Source organism: Oryctolagus cuniculus, chromosome 4 (genome assembly GCF_051225735.1).
Source record: "Oryctolagus cuniculus isolate XC-2025 breed Fujian yellow rabbit chromosome 4, ASM5122573v1, whole genome shotgun sequence".
NCBI classification, from domain to species: Eukaryota; Metazoa; Chordata; class Mammalia; order Lagomorpha; family Leporidae; genus Oryctolagus; species Oryctolagus cuniculus.
Window position 1 is genome coordinate 84,896,967 of NC_142870.1, and position 19,368 is coordinate 84,916,334.

Genomic DNA, 19,368 nt, shown 5'->3' on the forward strand with positions numbered 1-19,368 from the left:
TTGCCATTGATAATTTTAGTTTCTAAGTGTTTGCATATATTCTGTGGTTGTTACCATTTTTTATAGCATTCCTTTTTTTTTTTTTTTTAAAGATTTTATTTATTTATTTGAGAGGTGCAGACGAAGAGGTCTTCCATCTGCTGGTTCACTTCCCAAATGGTTGTAATGGCCAGAGCTGGGCCGATCTGAAGCTAGGAACTGGGATCTTCTTTCTAGTCTCCCATGTGGATGCAGGGGCCTAAGCACTTGGACCATCTTCCCTTGCTTTCCCATGCTGTAGCAGAGAGCTGGTTTGGAAGAGGAGCAGCTGGGACACAAACCAGTGCCCATATGGGATGCCAGTGCCACTGGCAGAGACAGCCCACTATGCCACAGAGGCATAATTTTTAAAAAATTTAGTTGATGTAGTTGTAGATAATTGCGGGGTATAGTATGATGTTTCAATCCATGTACATAGTGTATGTAGCAATCAGATTAGAGTAGTTGGCATATCTGTTACCCCAGACATTTATCATTTCTTTTGTGTTGAGAGCATTCAAAATCCTCTTATACTGGCTATTTTGACATATTCAGTTAATTATTGTCAAGCCTAGTTACCTTTGTGCTGTTGAACACTGAAGTTACTCTCTTGTCCACCTGAACTCCCTACCCTTTAACCACCCTTCCTGCACCCCACTCCCAGCTTCTTGTAGCCACTGTTCTGTCCTTTGCTTCTGTGAGATCAACTTTTTTAGCTCTCACCTTTAATGGAATGATGACATTGGTTTTCAGTTTCCTTCAGGAAACAGACATTTGGCCTAGTGGTGAAAATGCCCCTGGGATGCCCACACCCTGTATTGAAGTGCTTGGGTTTGAAACCTGGCTCCACCTCTGATTTTAGCTTCCTGCTAATGTGCTGCAGGTCATGGTTCAAGTCGTTGAGTCCCTGTCACGCACATGGGAAATCTGGATTAGATTTCTAGCTCCTCGCTTCAGCCTGGTCCATCCTCGTGTGGTTGTGGGCATTGGGATTGTAACAGCAGATGGGAGGTCTGTCCTTTCTGTCTCTCTTTGCCTTTCAGATAAATTGAAAAATGAAAAGTCTTTAAAGTTTTCTTTTGGCTTCTGAATTATCTATTTTCTCTGGCATCCATTTTTCCCTATATACGTTTCTTCCTAAGTTTGCTCTCCTTACTGTTTTGTTTTGTTTTGTTTTGTTTTTAAGGCTTATTTATTTGAAAGGCAGAGTTACAGAGAAAGAGAGAGGTAGAGACGGAGAGAACTTCCACCTGCTGGTTCACTCCTGGTCGCAGTGACCAGAGCTTGGCCAGTCTGAAGCCAGGAGTTTCTTCTGGGTTTCCCATGTAGGTGCAAGGGCCCAAGTACTTGGACCATCTTCTGCTTTCCCAGGTGCATTAGAAAGAGCTGGATCTGAAGTGGGGTAGCGGGGACTAGAACTGGCTGCCCATATGGGGTGCTGGCACTGCAGGCGGTGGCTAAACCCACCACACCACAACGTTGGCCCTTGCTTTTGGTATTCATCATGCATCCGGATGCTACTTTTCTGTTCAAAACAGAGGTCTGATTGGGTAATTCCGGGTAGCAGAGTGAGATTTGTTTTTCCTTGCCGGTGTAGTGTTGGTCTATTTCCTGAGGAGCGGCTCCCACATTTAGAAGGCAGAAGGAGCTTGCTGTGTGTGGAGGGTGGGGTCTCATGAACATTCTTGAGTGTCAGCCCAGCAGTTGCACCCTTTCCAGCAGTGCTCTTTACTCTGGAATGTCAGCTCTCCTAAGAGCAGTCCTTGCTCCTCTCAGATGTATAGTTTACGTCTTTAGAAAAGGGTACTCTGTTTTTGTTTTTATTTCAGCTATTCTGGCCAGTAAGAAATGCACCTACCTTCTGACTCTCTTGTGTGTATTCCTATTCCTACTGCTGTTTCCTGCACAGTTACAGCAATCAGCTTGTTGCCCTTTGCCCGTTGTCCCCATATTTGAAATCCACCCCCACCTTGTTTTGTGCTGTTTACCTTTTTTCTTTTTTTGTATCTCATTAACATTTTGAGAGGGAGGGGGGTAGATGACTGGGTGGAGTGCTCCATCTGCCATCTTCTGAAAGTCCACAGTAAATGCTGTTGACATTTAATTCCCCAAAGGAGATCCTACTTCTTGGATAGAGAGAAAAGCAGAAGTGGGGTGGTTGATCTTTCAGGTCTTCTAAAACTTTTTTCCAGCTGAATATATTTTCAGAAGATTTAGAGTTCGGTGTTTGTAGATCTTTTAAAAATTGGTTAAATAAATAACTGTATAGTCATATTTTGTTGGCTCTGAGATGCTTTGATGCTTGTTCTTTCTAGATCTGAAATGTCAATGGCATGGTTTTCCACAAGCAGGTCCAAAGCCCACTTGATGTTTCTGATATAATGTGAGATGTGTCCGATTCAGAGATGTTAAAATAAGAAAAAAAAAATGTGAACGTGATATACAGTTGTCTAATTGGTCACAGTTCCCCTCAACATTCTCATCAATTGATTACTTACAAAGTCAAATTATTTTCTTTTATATGTGTGTTTAATATAGGTTTTTGTTTGAATTTTTTTTATCAAAACACTTGAAAGGCAAATTTCAAAGACTTTGAATGGTAGTAGTTTAATTGAAAGTGTTCAGACTGCACCTAAACTCTGGTCTTTTTATCTTTCATTATCTGCCAAGCAGTTCTGCTCCCAGTGTCTGAGCTCCATATAGTTTTGAAGCCTTCACTGTTAGCCGAAAGGAGTTTCCCCATGATAGGCTGAAAATTTTTGGAACTACAATGACTGTGTGTAATGTTTTGTCTTACAGAGCTAGTATGTAAATTGAATACCGGGTAGCAGAGTGAGATTTGTTTCTCCTTGCCGGTTATGGGAACAAAGTGAGAAGTTCGTCTGTAAAGATATCTTTATTCTGTTTTTAACCTCTGTCTCCCCTCCCCTGTGGGTTGCTAGTTAAACACCTATTTGTATTTTGTCTTACTTATATTAGTTTTCTAGTAGGGCTCAGGCTCAGTTAGTTTGGGGGCAGTAATTTTTTGTAAATTCACATAAAGTATCCATAGTACCACATTTAAAAATGGAAACCGCAAATTGAACTTCATGAAGCAAGGTGTTGTATATTTTCCTTTCAGATTCTGGAGGAAGCAACTGAAGAAGAAACAGCACTGCATAATCGAATTATGCCCACTGTAGTCCGTCCTCCCAAACAACTGCTTCCTGAGTATACACCTGCCGCAGGAAACCAAGAGATGGTATGGAACCATGAATGCTGGCGAGTGCTGACGGCTGTTACTTAGATTCTTCCTCACTTTGAAATATGACTAGAAGAGGACGTCACATGCCCTGTTAACTCTCAGATAGGAGTATTTTAACTGCAGTTACCAAAAAGTACACACTTCTCTGTGTTGCTGCCATTCTTCCTAAAATGTTGAATAAAATTCTCACTATCATTACTTTCCTTCATTAAACATCTTAGTGCTTTACCATTTATGATAGTTGTTAATCTTTTAAAATTGCATCTGTACTCCTAGAATTTAATAGAATATATGAAAGAAGCCTTTAATATGAAAGGGTTTATTTTTGGTAAATTTTAAAATATGTTACCCTTCACTTAATTTAGTATTTCATGTTTTGAGGTATCATAACATTTGGAAATAGTCAAGAACATACTTTTTTGGTGGAGGGGAAGGATCTGAAGACTACTTTTTTAGTTGAATTGCTTTCTCTTCCCGTGAAGTTTAAAATGAATTATCAGAAAACAAAGTTGTCTTCCCAAATTCTGTCCTTTCAGCATCTCTTCTGTTGGTCTATGGATTTGATTTTATTTTCAAAGTAAACAAATTTCATGTATTTCATATATACAGATTTAGGAACACAGTGATACTTCTCACTCAACCCTCCCTCTTGCCAAGCTCTGACCCTTCCTCCTCCTTTCTCTCTTCTGCCCTCTCTGAATTTTTACAGTGATCTACTTTCAGTTTACTTTATACTTATACTCAAGAACATACTTTTTAAAAGTGGAAGGTAGTAGAGAAAGAAACTTGAAAACTAATTGAAAATAATCATAGTTCCTTGCTATTTTCCAAATAGGATTTTATGAATACTTATTAAGATTTTTGTAACTTGTGTATGTTATTGGGCTTTATTGTACTATTTCTTTATTCTTGTTTTTGCTTTGTTTTGTTTTTAGGAGCTGTTTGAACTTCCAGTAAGTAAAGAAAATTTACTTGTTACCCAAATGTTTTTTTTATTAAAAATAATCAGTGCTTTGTACAACTTTTGAAATTCTGTAGGCTATTTATGAGATAGGAATTGTTCGCCAGTTCCCATTCTCTTCCGCTCTGCAACGTATGAGTGTGGTTGCACGGGTGCTAGGGGATAAGAAAATGGATGCCTACATGAAAGGAGCACCTGAGGTCATTGCCAGTCTTTGTAAAGCTGAAACAGGTAAGGAAATAGCTGGGCTTTAGATCAAATCTTGGTGTTTGTAGAGCTTTCTTATTAACAGTTCTAACAGTGAAATTTACTTTTTCTTTTAAAAAGTTCCTGTTGATTTCGAAAAAGTTTTAGAAGAGTACACTAAACAGGGCTTCCGTGTTATTGCTCTTGCACACAGAAAATTGGAGTCGAAACTGACGTGGCATAAAGTACAGAATATTAACAGGTAAGATTGAATGGCTTTCCTGTAGTCTTTCCAATAATGTGTCCTTTTTGTTTATGTAAGTAATGCACAGCAATTTGTACATAGTTGATCACTTACTAAGTATTTTTGGAATGTTTGCAAATATGTATTATAATTCAATATTAGGTGACTGGGATAAAAGTACGTTTTTTCATTATCTAATTTTGCTTCATTCTATATTGACTGTTTGCCTATGTTTGCTAATATTACCATATCAATGTGTGTTTTTCCTTACAACTCTTCAGAACTGTTTCCACTTCATTTTGTTAAGTAGATATTGAGTGTCTATGATGTGTCAGGCCTGCTCTAGGAACAGTAAACGTGATTCCACAGTTTATTTTCCCCACATGATCTGACCATGAGTCACAGAAACAATAGCCTTCTCGTGCACCACCTCTGTGCACCTCTGCCCCAAGTCAGTTGGTTTTACTGATTGCACATTTCCTTCCCTGTATAGATAATAGATTTTGAAAACATTTAGGGCTTGTCACTTTTACTGCAACTGGTAAACTGGTATAGACTGACCTGACCTGTCCTTTTTTTTTTTTTTTTTAAAGATTTATTTATTTGAAAGGCAGAATTAGAGAGAGCAAGCGATCTCCCATCTGCTGGTTCACTCCCCAGATGGCCCCAATGGCCAGAGCTGGGCCAATCTGAAGTTAGGAGCCAGGAATTTCCTCCAGATCCCCCATTGGGATACATGGGCGCAAGGACTTGGGCCATCTTCTGCTGCTTTCCCAGGTGCATTAGCAGGGAACTGTATTGGAACTAGAACAGCTGGGACTTGAACCGATGCCCACAAGGGATGCTGATGCCATAGGCTTTGGCTTTACCCACTTCACCGTGGTGCTGGCCCTGTGACCTGTCCTTTGGGAATAGATTTTTTGTTTTGGGGATTTGGTGGTGTGCCTAGCATTTTGTAAGCAAAGGGACTGTCTACTGATTGACCTAATTTTGTCCATGTTGGGGAAGCATTCTTCTTCTTCTTTTTTTTTTTTTTTTTACAAAAATACATCTAGCTATGTGCTCTCATGCATGGGCATGGTTGTGAACCACAGATGTATTCTAATTCCTACAAAAGATACGTTAGTTTCTTCTCTTCATAGTTTCACTTTTTGCCAGTTTCCTTATTAAAGACCAACTATTGGGTTGCCAGTAGTTCTTGAGCCTGTCATGTTCAGACAGACATCCTTGCATGCTTTTGGGTAGGCTGAGCCTTCCCCAGAATACCTTATTCCTTTCTGTCAACTTTCCTCCCCAACCAACTCCTAGCCCTTCCCCTTTCTAATACTTCCACCGAGACCTTTTCTGTCTTCATTCTGCCTTGTAGGAATAGGTGTTAGCGTTTTTCTTACAGCTTAAAACTTTTTATATCTCAAATATGTTACTGTTCATTAATTTCAAGTAAGGCTTCCATGACCTAAATCATTCATGGGAGAGGTAGAAAACTAGCTGAAGCCAGAGACTGGTGCCTTCTAGGAAGATGGCTCAGTACTTTTGACCTAGTAGTTTCATGAGGGTGTAATACAATTTCAGGTTTCAAGGAATTTTCTTTCTTGGAAAATTTACCTTTACCAGCCATATCATTTATATTGTTACATAAGTATTCTTTAATATCTTTTTTTAAACCATAGAGGTATCATTTTTTTCTCTTTTTTTAAAGATTTATTTATTTATTTGAAAGAGTTACACAGAGAGAGAAGGAGAGGCAGAGAGAGAGGTATTCCATCCGCTGGTTTACCTCCCAGATGGCCGCAATGGCCAGAGTTGCGCTGATCTGAAGCCAGGAACCAGGAGCTTATTCTGGGTCTCTCACATTGGGGCAAGGGCCCAAGGACTTGGGCCATTGTCTACTGCTTTCCCAGGCCATAGCAGAGGGCTGGATCAAAGTAGGGCAGCTAGGGCTTGAACCCGCATCCATATGGGATGCCGGCGCTGCAAGCGGCAGCTTTACTTGCTATGTCACAGCGCCAGCCCCTCTTTAATATCTTTTATCCATTGTTAAATATTTTTAAAGATGTATACTTCAGGTGCCCTTATTACTGAATTTTCTTATAGAAAAATCATTTTTTTTTTGTCTGAAAGTCTAGTCCCTAACCTCAAGCCCTCATTCCTTATTGAAAAAACACTCCTGTAACATAATTTCGGTAGCTTGAGTTTTCTGGAGAATGTGACTGCCGTAAAACGAACTTTATCTCCATTGTTGTCCTGAGTTTCGTGCTATTCTTGTAAGCATCTCTTTGGTTGCATGTGTGTTACCCGGTGAAAGTGCCTTGAGAATAGAGATCATACCTTTTCCTCATTGACCTCCTGGTGGTTACCACAGTACTTGGTGCATAGTGGGTGCTCTACTATTTAAACAATAGCATCTTCGTAACTGTGTTGATTGTTTAATATTCTAAAGGACCTGTCGCTGGGGTCCTGAATAAGATCTGTTTGGACTGACCACATTTCCAAGGTCAAGAGTTATTTTATAGAATTGTTCGAACACTTGATAATGAGTCACTGCTAACTGTGTTAATGTGCTTACAGTACATTGTATTTTTTTCCTTTTCTCTTGACATTTTGGATTAGAATATTTTGTTTGAAGACAGTAAAACATAGATCTGTGCTTTTTCAGTATCTGGAGAGGATGCAAGATGAATGAATATTCCTCAGTACCAGCACAGTGTAGTGTTTTCAAAGCTACACATTGCCAAATGACCCTTAAATTTAATGTTTCAAAGACTAAAATTTAATTTCAAAAATACATCTCTTGAGAATTGTTTTTCCAGATTTAAATTTTTGAGATATTGAACTCATAGAACACACACATGGTTTACTCAGCATATGAAGCATTTTAATTTAAAATTTATAGATATTTTCAATTGCTTTCTCAGCATAAAGAGAACAATACCTGTTCTCATGACTAAACCATTATGTGTTAAAACTTCTTTTTCTGCAGAGATGCCATTGAAAACAACATGGATTTTATGGGATTAATTATAATGCAGAACAAATTAAAGCAAGAAACCCCTGCAGTACTTGAAGATTTGCATAAAGCCAACATTCGCACTGTCATGGTCACAGGTTAGACTTTATAAAAGAACACAAAACAAAATCAGTGTGACTCTTAGAGATGAAGTTATTTAATGCGGAGGAATGATCAGTTAGTTATTATAAAAGTGTATCAATTAGTGGTTCCATCCTGTGTTGTCCTGTTTTAGCTCTGAATATTTTCCCATGATGTGAGATTGCATTATTCTTTTTGAGATCTAGCAAATTCTGTTTATAGAAAGTATAATAAGAATAGTGAGGGTACACTATAAAATTTAAGCTCTGCTCCTTTTTATCTCTTTGTAATCATATTGTAGATGTGTGTAGATTTGTGCTCTTTGCTGGAATATGGGATTCTTAAGGATTAGGAATATGCTGTATTTATTCATTCATTTTGGGTGCTTTATTTCTAGAACTGCCAGGTCCACAGAAAGTGATGAACAGATATTTATAACACACACACACACACACACACACACACGAGAGAGAGAGAGACTGGACTTGAATTAATAATAATGAAACTAGTCCATTTTTTATTTCTCCTGGTATTTTTCTTTATTTATTTTTTAAGATTTATTTAGGGGCTGGAATTGTGGCATAACAGGTAAAGCTGTTGGTTGCAATGCCAGTTTCCTATTTGGGCACCAGTTTGTCTCAGCTGTTCCACTTTTTTTTTTTTTTTTTTTTTTTGACAGGCAGAGTGGACAGAGGGAGAGAAAGGTCTTCCTTTTCCGTTGGTTCATTCCCCAATGGCCGCTGCTGCAGCCGGCGCACTGCGCTGATCCGAAGCCAGGAGCCAGGTGCTTCTCCTGGTCTCCCACACGGGTGCAGGGCCCAAGGACTTGGGCCATTCTCCACTGCACTCCCAGGCCATAGCAGAGAGCTGGACTGGAAGAGGAGCAACCGGGACTAGAACCCGGGATGCCGGTGCCGCAGGCGGAGGATTAGCTATTGAGCCGTGGCGCCGTCCTCAGCTGTTCCACTTCTGATCCAACTCCCTGTTAGTGACCTGGGAAAAACAACAGAAGATGACACACGTGGGCCCTGCCACTCACATGGGAGACCCATTGAAGCTCCTAGCTTTGGTATGGCTCACCCTTGGCCATTCCAGCCATCTGAGTGTTGAATCAGTGCATGGAAGATCTCTTTCTCTCTGTCAAATAAATCTTCTAACGAGAGATTCCATCCTCATCTCCCATATGGGTGACAGAAGACCAAGGCCCTGCTTTCCTAGGCACATTAGCAGGAAGCTGGATCATAAATAGAATAGCTGGAACTTGAACAGGTGCCTCTATTTGGAATACTGGTATTGCAAGCTGTGGCTTAACGGGCTGTGTGACAACACTGGCCTCTCTCCTGCTATTACATTACTATCTATAATGTAAGAACATTCCTAGTTTGTAGCTATATGAAATTGTGAAAGCTCAGTTTTGTTTTTTTTTTTCCTTTAGCAAGTAATCAGATTTAAGATACTGACTTCATGACAAAAGAGTTGTGTACATTTTTATGTTTTAGACTCAAATCCATCTAATAGCACACTTCTTACAGTATAACTAAACATTACTAACTTTGTTGGCATCCCAGCAACTCTTAGTTCTGAATAGAAGTGCCCTTTGTCATGGCATCCCCCTTCCATCTGCATCTCCTCTTCTTTGCGTGCCATGACAGAATATGGCTTTGTGAAAGACCACAGGAAGATGCTTTGAGTGGTGTGTGGGAATCAGAGGAAAAGATACCTCACCCTTCAGTTGTAGCAGTGGGATCCCCGATTCATGTGTTTTCCTTTATGATCTTTTCCTTGCTTCTCATGAGTTCTTTCCTTCTCATGACTGAGAAGTAGTCTCTCTTGCTTCTCATAACAATTGTTAATGACTGTTTTTAACTTTTTGTTCTGTTAACTCTGGGTGTTGTAGTTCATCCTGTTGTGCCATATTGCAGTGGTGCTGTTGCACAGAATACCACTTGCTCACCCCACGGTTATCTCAACATCTGCTCTGAGTGTAGCTCTTTTCCAGGTGTTGTATGCATAACAGAAACAGATTGAGATGGGAGTTGTTGTCTATCTGTGTGTGTATTGTTTGAGACTTCTGTTGATAAATATTCCCTGATTTTGCTACTTATAAACTTCAAGGATAAGTACTGTGTGTGATCCTAATTCTTTGCAGTCCATTCACTGGGACTATAATAGATACTCAGTAAGTAAGTGCTTGTTTGATATGTTCATATTGCCATTGTGATTCTAACGCATTTAAAATATTTTGAAACTAGGTGACAACATGTTGACTGCCGTTTCTGTGGCTAGAGACTGTGGAATGATTCTACCTCAGGATAAAGTTATTATTGCCGAAGCATTACCTCCAAAGGATGGGAAAGTTGCCAAGATAAATTGGCATTGTGCAGACTCCCTAACACAGTGCAGTAACTCACCAGCAGCTGACTCAGAGGTAAAACCAAGAGTAATTTTCCCTTTGGAAGCTTACTTGTTTGAAGTGAGTCTGCAGAAATTAAAAATAAGGTATTAAAATATGGTAAAACAGAAGCAACTTAAATGCAAGCAGAAGCCTCTGGGGATAGTGCCAGAAATCTCAGTGTTTAAAAAATTGAGACCCATGTTTTATTATTTTTTTTAAGATTTATTTATTTATTTGAAAGTCAGAGTTACACACACACACACACACAGAGTTCTTCCATCCACTGGTTCACTTCCCACATGGCTGCAACAGCTGGAGCTGCACCGGTCTGAAACCAATTGCCAGGAGCCTCTTCCAGATTTCTACGTGGGTGCAGGGGCCCAAGGATTTGGGCCATCCTCTGCTGCTTTCCCAGGCCATAGCAGAGAGCTGGATTGGAAGTGGAGCAGCCAGGACTCGAACTGGCACCCATATGGGATGCTGGCATGGCAGGAGGCAGCTTTACATGCGGCGCCACAAAGCTGGCCCCGAGACCCATAGTTTTAAAGTATAAGAATCCCAAATATTTATCCTATTTTAGGAGTAATTAGTACTAGATAAAGCAGATAGTTTATTAATACTCAGTTCATGGATCCTTTCAAATTGAAGTTGATATTTAATCTTTTTTTTTTTTAAGATTATTTATTTATTTGAGAGGTAGAGTTACAGACAGTGAGAGGTAGAGACAGAGAGAGGTCTTCCATCTGCTGATTGACTCCACAGATGGCTGGAACAGCTGGAGCTGCACTTATCCGAAGGCAGGATCCAGGAGCTTCTTCCAGGTCTCCCATGCAGGTGCAGGGGCCCAAGCACTTGAGCCATCTTCTACTGCTTTCCCAGGCCACAGCAGAGAGCTGGATTGGAAGAGGAGCAGCCGGAACTTGAACCAGCGCCCATATGGGATGCTGGCGCTTCAGGCGGAGGACTGTGCCATGGCACCAGCCCCACTTAATCTGTCTTAAATTCTCCCCCAACCCAGTGAACTTTATAGATAACTTAACAATTGAATTTCCTTTTACTTTGAATACATCTTAAGTGTTTAGTGTCTGGTGTAAAGCATCAAAATTGAAATTACTCAGTTGTAAAACAGGATTGTTGCCTGGTTGGGCTGCCTAAGTGTTGTTCCGCATCTGTCATCCACAGGCGATTCCAATTAAGTTGGTTCATGATAGCTTGGAGGACCTTCAGTTGACGCGTTACCATTTTGCAATGAATGGAAAATCATTTTCAGTGATACTGGAGCATTTTCAAGACCTTGTTCCTAAGGTGAGTGATTTGGCATATATTTGTTTTCACATCAGTACACAGTGAACTGTATTTTTAAGAAATCCCTACTTTTTTTCAGTTGATGTTGCATGGCACTGTGTTTGCTCGTATGGCACCTGATCAGAAAACACAGTTGGTAGAAGCACTGCAAAATGTCGAGTAAGTATTGGTGGGTTTTGTTTTGTTTTGATGATTTACAGTTTTGTTTTCAAACTCAGGATAGTAATTCATAGTTCATGTGCAGTACATGCATGTATATACACATGTGTGCATGTAGCAAGAGAGAGAGGCATCACCTATAAGAGGTGCCTTTTAAAAAGAAGCTGTTGGGGACAGCGCTGTAGCATAGCGGGTAAAGCTGCTATTTACAGCACTGACATCCCATATTGGCGCTGGTTCAAGTCCTGGCTGTTACACTTCTGATCCAGCTACCTACTCATGTGCCTGGGAAGGCATGGAAGATGATTCAAGTGCATGGGCCCCTGCATGTGGGAGAGCCGGATGAAGGTTCTGGCTCTTGGCTTCAGACTGGCCCAGCTCTGGCCGTTGAGGCCATCTGGGGAGTGAACTAGAAGATGGAAGACCTCTCTCTTCCCTTTCTGCCTCTCCCTCTCTGTGGCTCTTTCAAATAAATAAATAAATCTTTTACAAAAAATAAAAAGAGGCTATTATGCTCTTTTATTAAAGTATGGTAGCCACAATTCCTTCTCCGGGTAATGCCTCTAAAGTAGAGTTCATTCAGGTGTTGCATCTCAAGAAAAGTAACTTTCTAGTTTTATTAAATAGTTATGTTTCAATATTTTAAAGGAGAATCTTTACTAATAACCCAAAAAAGACTATGTAGGCACAGCCCTTTGCTCTGAAGATGAGGAAATTGAGATACAAAAATGATTTGCCTGCTGGGTCAGTAATAGGATAACCCCCAGTCATTCACTAGCAGGCTGTTCTTTGCATAGCAGTAAGTGGTGGTCCCTGTGTTGGAAAGATTGATTCTGTCCAATGGGGGACTCCTGATGTTAGCTCTTCATAGCGTTGTGTTAGAGAAATCTTAATCATTGGGTGTTTTTAAGAAATAAAATCTTAAAATCATTTGTTTTTTAGTTACTTTGTTGGGATGTGCGGTGATGGTGCAAATGATTGTGGTGTAAGTATAGTTTCTGTGACTTCGACTTTGGTAGTTCTTACTTAGTCTGTTTCACATTCATTGTACTTAAAGCCAGTTTTCTTGAAACCCACAGGCTTTGAAGAGAGCACATGGAGGCATTTCATTATCAGAGCTCGAGGCTTCGGTGGCATCTCCTTTTACCTCCAAAACGCCTAGTATTTCCTGTGTGCCAAACCTTATCAGGTAGTACAAATGAAATATGTTCTTTATTCCTTTGTTTCTTGCTCTAATAATACAGTAGAAAAGGTTATCCTAGAAAGAAATGTGGATGTGTTTTAATGGCATATTAGTGCCTCCCTGCTGTATCTCATTAGGAACAAATTGCTGCTGCTCATTTCTTCTGGTTCTGTTTGGCTTCATTCCTTGTAGGCAAGTGCTTTGTTGTAGCTGTTGAGTGTTGCTGTACATCCGTCAGGATGCAGTTGTGATTTGGAGGAGGAGTTTGAAATGCTTTCATTCACATGCCCACCTTTTTTTTTTTTTTACAGGGAAGGCCGTGCTGCTTTAATGACTTCCTTCTGTGTGTTTAAATTTATGGCATTGTACAGCATTATCCAGTACTTCAGTGTTACTCTGTTGTACTCCGTGAGTATCAATAAAATGCACTTAGACGGTGCTGTGAAAACGCTTGACACATTGAGCAGATATGTTTGATTTTGAATGCATCCATTCCATTAGTAATGGAATTTATGGCAGCAGTATCTGTAAATTTACCTTCATTTACTGTAGTTTGAGTAGCACATTGATACATCTCGTTAATCAGAAATAGCATTTTATTTAAAGTTAGTAACCGTGGTTCAAGACTCATGAATAAAAGAGGATTGTATTCTTTTCTGCCGTTAGTACAGATTGGCATCTTCCTTTAGAATTCTTTCAAAATTGCATTCAGCCTAATAGGACAAGGCTAGAATGAGAAAAGTTGTTTCTGCCATAGTTTATAGGACTTTATGCATTTGGAGAAAAAGCATACACAGAGGTGTTCCTAGGTACTGCGTTGGATTTTATAGTGAAAGTAATTTCTGTAGATTTTTCTCTTAAGTGAACATTAGTGATATCCCTAAGAGTTTTTGTGAAATCTATCCCTTTTTACCATTTGTAGAAAATATCAGAAGGGATGGTGTTAAGTATTAAGGAAGCTTCAAGATACTAATTTTGGACAGTATTGAATATTGTGAGTAAAAGTTTGTGTTTGCTTTTTGCCCAAAAACTCTTTCAAGGTTTTATTGAATAAATTTTAAGGAGATGCCTTCTTCATAAATTAAATAAAATGTTTGTTATATTTAACTCATTTCAAGTGCAAATGTATTTCAGTTTTGAAGCAGATCCAAGTGACATTTTGAAGTTATCATTAGTGGGGAAAAAGAAGCTAAAACATGGGGATGGTGCTACAGAAAAAGTTCGTGAAAATTCACTGTATTTTTAAAATTATTTTTGTAGATCCTAAGTAACCTAGGAGATTTCCAGTTTCTTTTCATTGATCTGGCAATCATTTTGGTAGTAGTATTTACAAGTAAGTATTTTGCTTTGTTGATTTCAAAGCACATGAAATTCTGATATTATTTATTAAACTTTGGTAAATTTACTTCAGTAATTGAAATGTCACGTAACCCATTCCACATTCTTTGTAAATATGTTCCTTTAGTAATCCTTGTTTATATTTTGTCCATTTTTTTATTCTCTTTTTCTGAAATAATTTGAAAATAAGTTTTGCGTGCTCATGCCCCTTTGCCTCTGAATATTTTAGTGTATATTTTCTAAAGCAAAACCATTCTCTTAACTAACTATAGTTATAGAAATCAGGAAATTTAACATTGATATAGTATTATGTAGTTTAAAGCCCATATTCAAGTTTTGATATTTGTCATAATAATGTCCTTCATGCCCATTTGTCTCCTCCAGACCCGTATATTAGAACAAGGGTTTGGTTCACACCCATGTCTCTTCATCCTTCAGCCTTTTTGTGGGTGTCTTGGTGACATTTACAAAACAGTATAGGCCAGTGAATTTGGGTTTGCCTGATTTCGTCTCATTGCAGAACTGATGCTGTGTCTTAAGACACATCATATAAAGAGGGACATGATGTTGATTTGTTCCAGTATTAGTGGTACTAACATCAAACAAAGAATGATATTGACAAATAAAAGCATAATAGAAATAAATAATTTGGAGAGAAAGGAAAGCTCTTTACAGTAAAATGCTAACCAATAGAAGGAATTTGGGGCTTAGACTACAGAGAGACTCTGGTCTTACTGACCCTTTAGGCAAATAAGTCTGTGGGGAGCTGCTCTGTGCATTGTAGGATGCTTGGCAGCATGTCTGTGTGGTCCCTGAGTAGATGCCAGTAATACTTTGCAAGTTGTGACAACAGAGAATATTGCAAGGTATTCTCTGGGGATACAAAGTGATCTCTGATGGACAGCCTCCAAGTTAGACAGTCCTTAGTAGATAATAAACTAGTGCTTGGATGGTTGATGAGGAGCAGAATTTTAACACAGTCTCATAGTATCTTTTCACAAGCTATTAATTGGGAAAAATATAAACTTTCCATTGGAAGACTCTGTGGACACCACCTTAGTAAGTCAACACAGCTTGTTTCTTCGGTTGCTATTAGGTTTATATTGCTCCAAATCTTTGCTGATGTCTTTTTAGGAGAAAAAAAATAAGTGTTCTTACTGTAGCTTTATAATTCAGGATTCAGAAAAATTATGGCCTCTTAGTTAAATATATGAATGCTGATTAATTTTACAATTATTGTGCTTATATTTAGTATTTTCATTTGTACTAGTATTTTCTCTGAATTTCCATAGAAATGTAAATACTGCTGAGGCATTTTTGAAAATGTCTTGCTTGTTTACTTTTACAGATTATTTATGTATATGTGACATGGCGTAGCCTTTGGAAACATTTGAAAGAATTGTTAGACAAAGGCAAAATTTTAAAGTTTTTAAGGGAGTCTGATAGTACCTTGTATAACAAATTAACTTAGATACAAACCTTTCCTTTCTTTTCGGTATAGTGAGTTTAAATCCTGCTTGGAAGGAACTTGTGGCACAGCGACCACCGTCAGGTCTTATATCTGGGGCCCTTCTCTTCTCCGTTTTGTCTCAGATTATCATTTGCATTGGATTTCAGTCCTTGGGATTTTTTTGGGTCAAACAGCAACCTTGGTATGAAGTGTGGCATCCACATTCAGAGTAAGTTGGTCAATCCATGTTAAAATCTTTGTATGTGTATATGTGTGTGTGTCCAGAAATTTGTATTTAAAGTTAGCATGCAACTTGATTTAAACACTAAATAATTTGACCTATGTTTGCCTTTATATCACAGTAACTCCTATTTGTAGTCTATTTGCTGTTGCTAATAACACAATACCACATATTGTGTAATTTACAAATAAGAGATTTTTTTGGACCCACAGGAGTAGTCCACAGTTTAGGGGCACACCTGATAGTGGGCTTCTTGCTGGCTGAGTCCCAAGGTGGCACAGGCTGTCCAGTGATCAGGGACAGGGATCCCACAAGAGGCTTCTCCAAATCGACTTCTGTAGCAAACTGAGCTCAGGCCAGTTTCATTTCCTGCTGAACCTTGATTTTCTTGCCTATAAAAGGAGAAAGGTGCAATTAATCACTAGAGTTTCTTCAAAATCCAGAATGTTTGTACTACTTCCTTTTCTACCGCATGTTTAGGAAATGGCATTTAAGACTTAATATTCTTTTCAAAGTTCTTATAATGGTTTATCTATATGTAGTGCTTTACAGTTTACAAATTATGATAACATTTTAATTGATAAATGTAAATAATTTTGCTGAAGGAAATTTTAAGATGTTAACTTTAGTTTGAGAGATCAAGTGTCTTTATTGTCATTACATTTTTAGAAAATTCAAAGACATTTAACAGGACTGTTGTCTTATGTGTACATGCAGACAGGGCAGGTGAAAGGGAATAGGCAGAATTGTCTTGAGAGTCCAGAATTCATTTGTAGCAGACTAGTATTTGTTCTCCTTGTTACCATGTGTTGATAGTGGTTTATGTTTTAGTAATGGGTAGTGGAAACTTGTCATACTCAGTTTCATATATGCCCAGCAGTGCTGCCTACTTGGAATTGAAATGAGGGAGAGTTAACACTAGAGAAGATGGAGGGCCATCTCAGTCTCAAGTGCTCAGCCTCCTCAAGCCCCCCAGTAGCCCTGAGATAGAGCAGGTGTACGCACAATAGCAGGTGAGGAGAGAGACTCAGAGCGTGTAAATTATCAATCCCTCCTCAGTCAGGAGGAAGGCGGTGGAGCTGAGGGGAGAGCTGTGGCTCGTTCATTTTCACTGTGCTGAAGTTACTCCCGAAATGCAGATTGTTAGATACCTTAGTAAAGATGGAAGGTCTGACTAGAGGGAGAAACCTTTAGACTCTTCTGCCTGTTCTCTGTTTCTTGTACTGATATTGTTAGACCTTCTGCTGAGAATGGCACATTAGTTCTCTTTGTTATGTGATTTGGGGCATTTAGGGTGAAAGTGATCTCATCTGAGAAGTACATGGTACATGTTGTGTTTACTAATGCAGAAACTTTCTTTGTGTGTTCTAGTGCTTGTAATACAACAAGAAGCCTATATTGGAATTCTTCACACTTAGACAATGAAACTGAACTTGATACACGTAATATACAAAATTATGAAAATACCACAGTGTTTTTTATCTCCAGTTTTCAGTACCTCATCGTGGCAATTGCCTTTTCAAAAGGAAAACCCTTTAGGCAGCCTTGCTACAAGAATTGTAAGTTTGGTATTTATTATAATTTCTAGTGTCCTACCTACCTTTAATAATACTAAAGAAGAGAAGAATTGTAACTGTCCTTCCAAAGAAAAATAGATCTTCACAGATAGAATTAACCCACCTAGTGATTTAAGTCTACCCTAAATTAGAAATTCAAGCCACTAGCACTAAACTTTCCTGCTTTCCATATCCTGTTGCTACTTCTGGCTCCAACGTTGTTTCTGCAACACATTGCAAAGGATGCAAACAGTGGCTGTTATGCTTTCCTTCCCACTGGTCTGTGCTGTGTCTGACAGCTGCTGTAACTGTGTTCACCTCTGTAGTCCTCCATATCTCCTGCCTTTGCATGCTGCTGCAGATGAGGCCTGTGGAGCAGAGGCCTGTGTCCATGTGGACCTATTTTTGCTTGTGGCAATAAAGTACAGCATTTTGATTGATTGAAGGTAACAAAAGGAGTTACCATTTAAATACTGAGAATGTAGGATTAATTACAGGGGAAACTTGTAGTCTCTTGGAGTGAATAGCAGTCATTTTTTGGCTGCAGTTATGAATAGATGTCAGTATTCTGGGTGGCAGATTGCCAGGTCATGTTATAACAGCTACCAATATCTCTGTCTTGTATTGGCGCTCATAAAACATTTTCGTATATGTGATATTACTTCTTTTTATCTCTACCATGTGTGAATTATAGCATAAGTTTTATATTTTGGACAAACTTAAAATCTGCTTTTTGTTTGTTTTTTTAAAGATTTATTTTATTTATTTGAAAGATAGAGTTACACAGAGAGGTAGAGACAGAGAGGTCTTCCATCTGCTGGTTCACTCCCCAGATGGCCACAACGGCTGGAGCTGTGCCGATCCAAAGCCAGGGGCCAGGAGCTTTTTCCGGGTCTCCCACATGGTTGCAGGGGCCAAGGACTTGGGCCATCTTCCACTGCTTTCCCAGGCCATAGTAGGGAGCTAGATCGGAATTGGAGCAGCTGGGACTAGAACCAGTGCCCATATGGGATGCCGGTGCTTCAGGCCTGGGTTTTAATCCGCTGCGCCACAGCGCCAGCCCCTAAAATCTGTTTTTACTGGTAATTTTTTTCTTTTATAACTGATGTTTCTTATTTAAAAAATAACTATATAGCTATATTTGTGTTATTTAGTTATATATTCCCAAATAACTATACTAATAACTATATTACTAAGAACCATATTAAAACTGTACTGCGGGACAAAAAGCCTTCTATAGTAGGCCATCAATGTACTACTACTATTTTTTTTTTTTTTAAGTTCTATGTATTTATTGAAAGGTAAAGAGACAAAGAGATCTTCCATCTGCTGGTTCACTCCACTAATGTGCACAGCAGCCAGGGCTGGGCCAGGCCAAAGCCAGGAACCTGAAACTCCATGTGTGTCTCCGATGCGTGTGGCAGGGCCTCAGGTACCTGAGCCATCATCTGCTCCCTCCCAGGTGCATTAGCGGGAAGCTGTATCAGAATCAGAGTAACCAGGATTGGATCTCGGGCACTCTGTTATGGGGTGCAGGTGTCTCAAGTGGCAGTTTAACCCACCGCACTGTAACACCTGCCCCATCACTGTACTTCTAAGAGGATTTCATAACTGAAGTTAACTTACTGTAAGATGAACTTAACAATTCAAGATGGTGAGTGTTGTGAGTAGTGATTTAGATGCCGCGTTCTATGTCTGAGAGCCGGTTCAAGCCCTACCTGGCTCTGCTCCCTGTTCCAGGATTCCTGCCATTACAAATCCTGGGAAGCAGCAATGATGGCTTAAGCAGTTGAGTGCCTACCACCTAAGTGGGCGACTAGATTGTTTCAGCCTGTCTTCCTAGCTTCAGCCTGGCCTAGCCCAGGATGTTGCAAGCATTTAGAGTGTGAACCTGCCAATGGAAGATTTCTCTTTGTATACCCACCTTTCAAAAAAAATAAAGACAGTAAATAAATTCTAAAAATTTTAGGGGCTGGTGTTGTGGCACAGCAGGTTAAGCC

General features: G+C 39.3%; 1 protein-coding gene across 10 annotated transcripts in view; it reads left to right on the forward strand.

The window, feature by feature from the left end:
- Positions 1-19,368, forward strand: part of ATP13A3 (ATPase 13A3) — a 103,515-nt gene that overhangs the window by 61,250 nt on the left and 22,897 nt on the right. For 9 of the 10 annotated variants that reach the window (XM_089330825.1, XM_089330826.1, XM_008266683.4 and 6 more), the window contains 14 exons: positions 3,140-3,259; positions 4,198-4,215; positions 4,301-4,454; positions 4,551-4,671; positions 7,634-7,758; positions 9,994-10,169; positions 11,319-11,441; positions 11,521-11,600; positions 12,543-12,585; positions 12,680-12,789; positions 13,095-13,191; positions 14,044-14,116; positions 15,623-15,800; positions 17,184-17,371. In XM_089330825.1, coding sequence (XP_089186951.1) covers positions 3,140-3,259; positions 4,198-4,215; positions 4,301-4,454; positions 4,551-4,671; positions 7,634-7,758; positions 9,994-10,169; positions 11,319-11,441; positions 11,521-11,600; positions 12,543-12,585; positions 12,680-12,789; positions 13,095-13,191; positions 14,044-14,116; positions 15,623-15,800; positions 17,184-17,371 — 1,606 coding nt within the window. Of the gene's footprint in view, positions 1-3,139; positions 3,260-4,197; positions 4,216-4,300; positions 4,455-4,550; positions 4,672-7,633; positions 7,759-9,993; positions 10,170-11,318; positions 11,442-11,520; positions 11,601-12,542; positions 12,586-12,679; positions 12,790-13,094; positions 13,192-13,705; positions 13,773-14,043; positions 14,117-15,622; positions 15,801-17,183; positions 17,372-19,368 lie in introns of those variants that run through there. The other variant, XM_089330828.1, reaches the window with a different exon arrangement.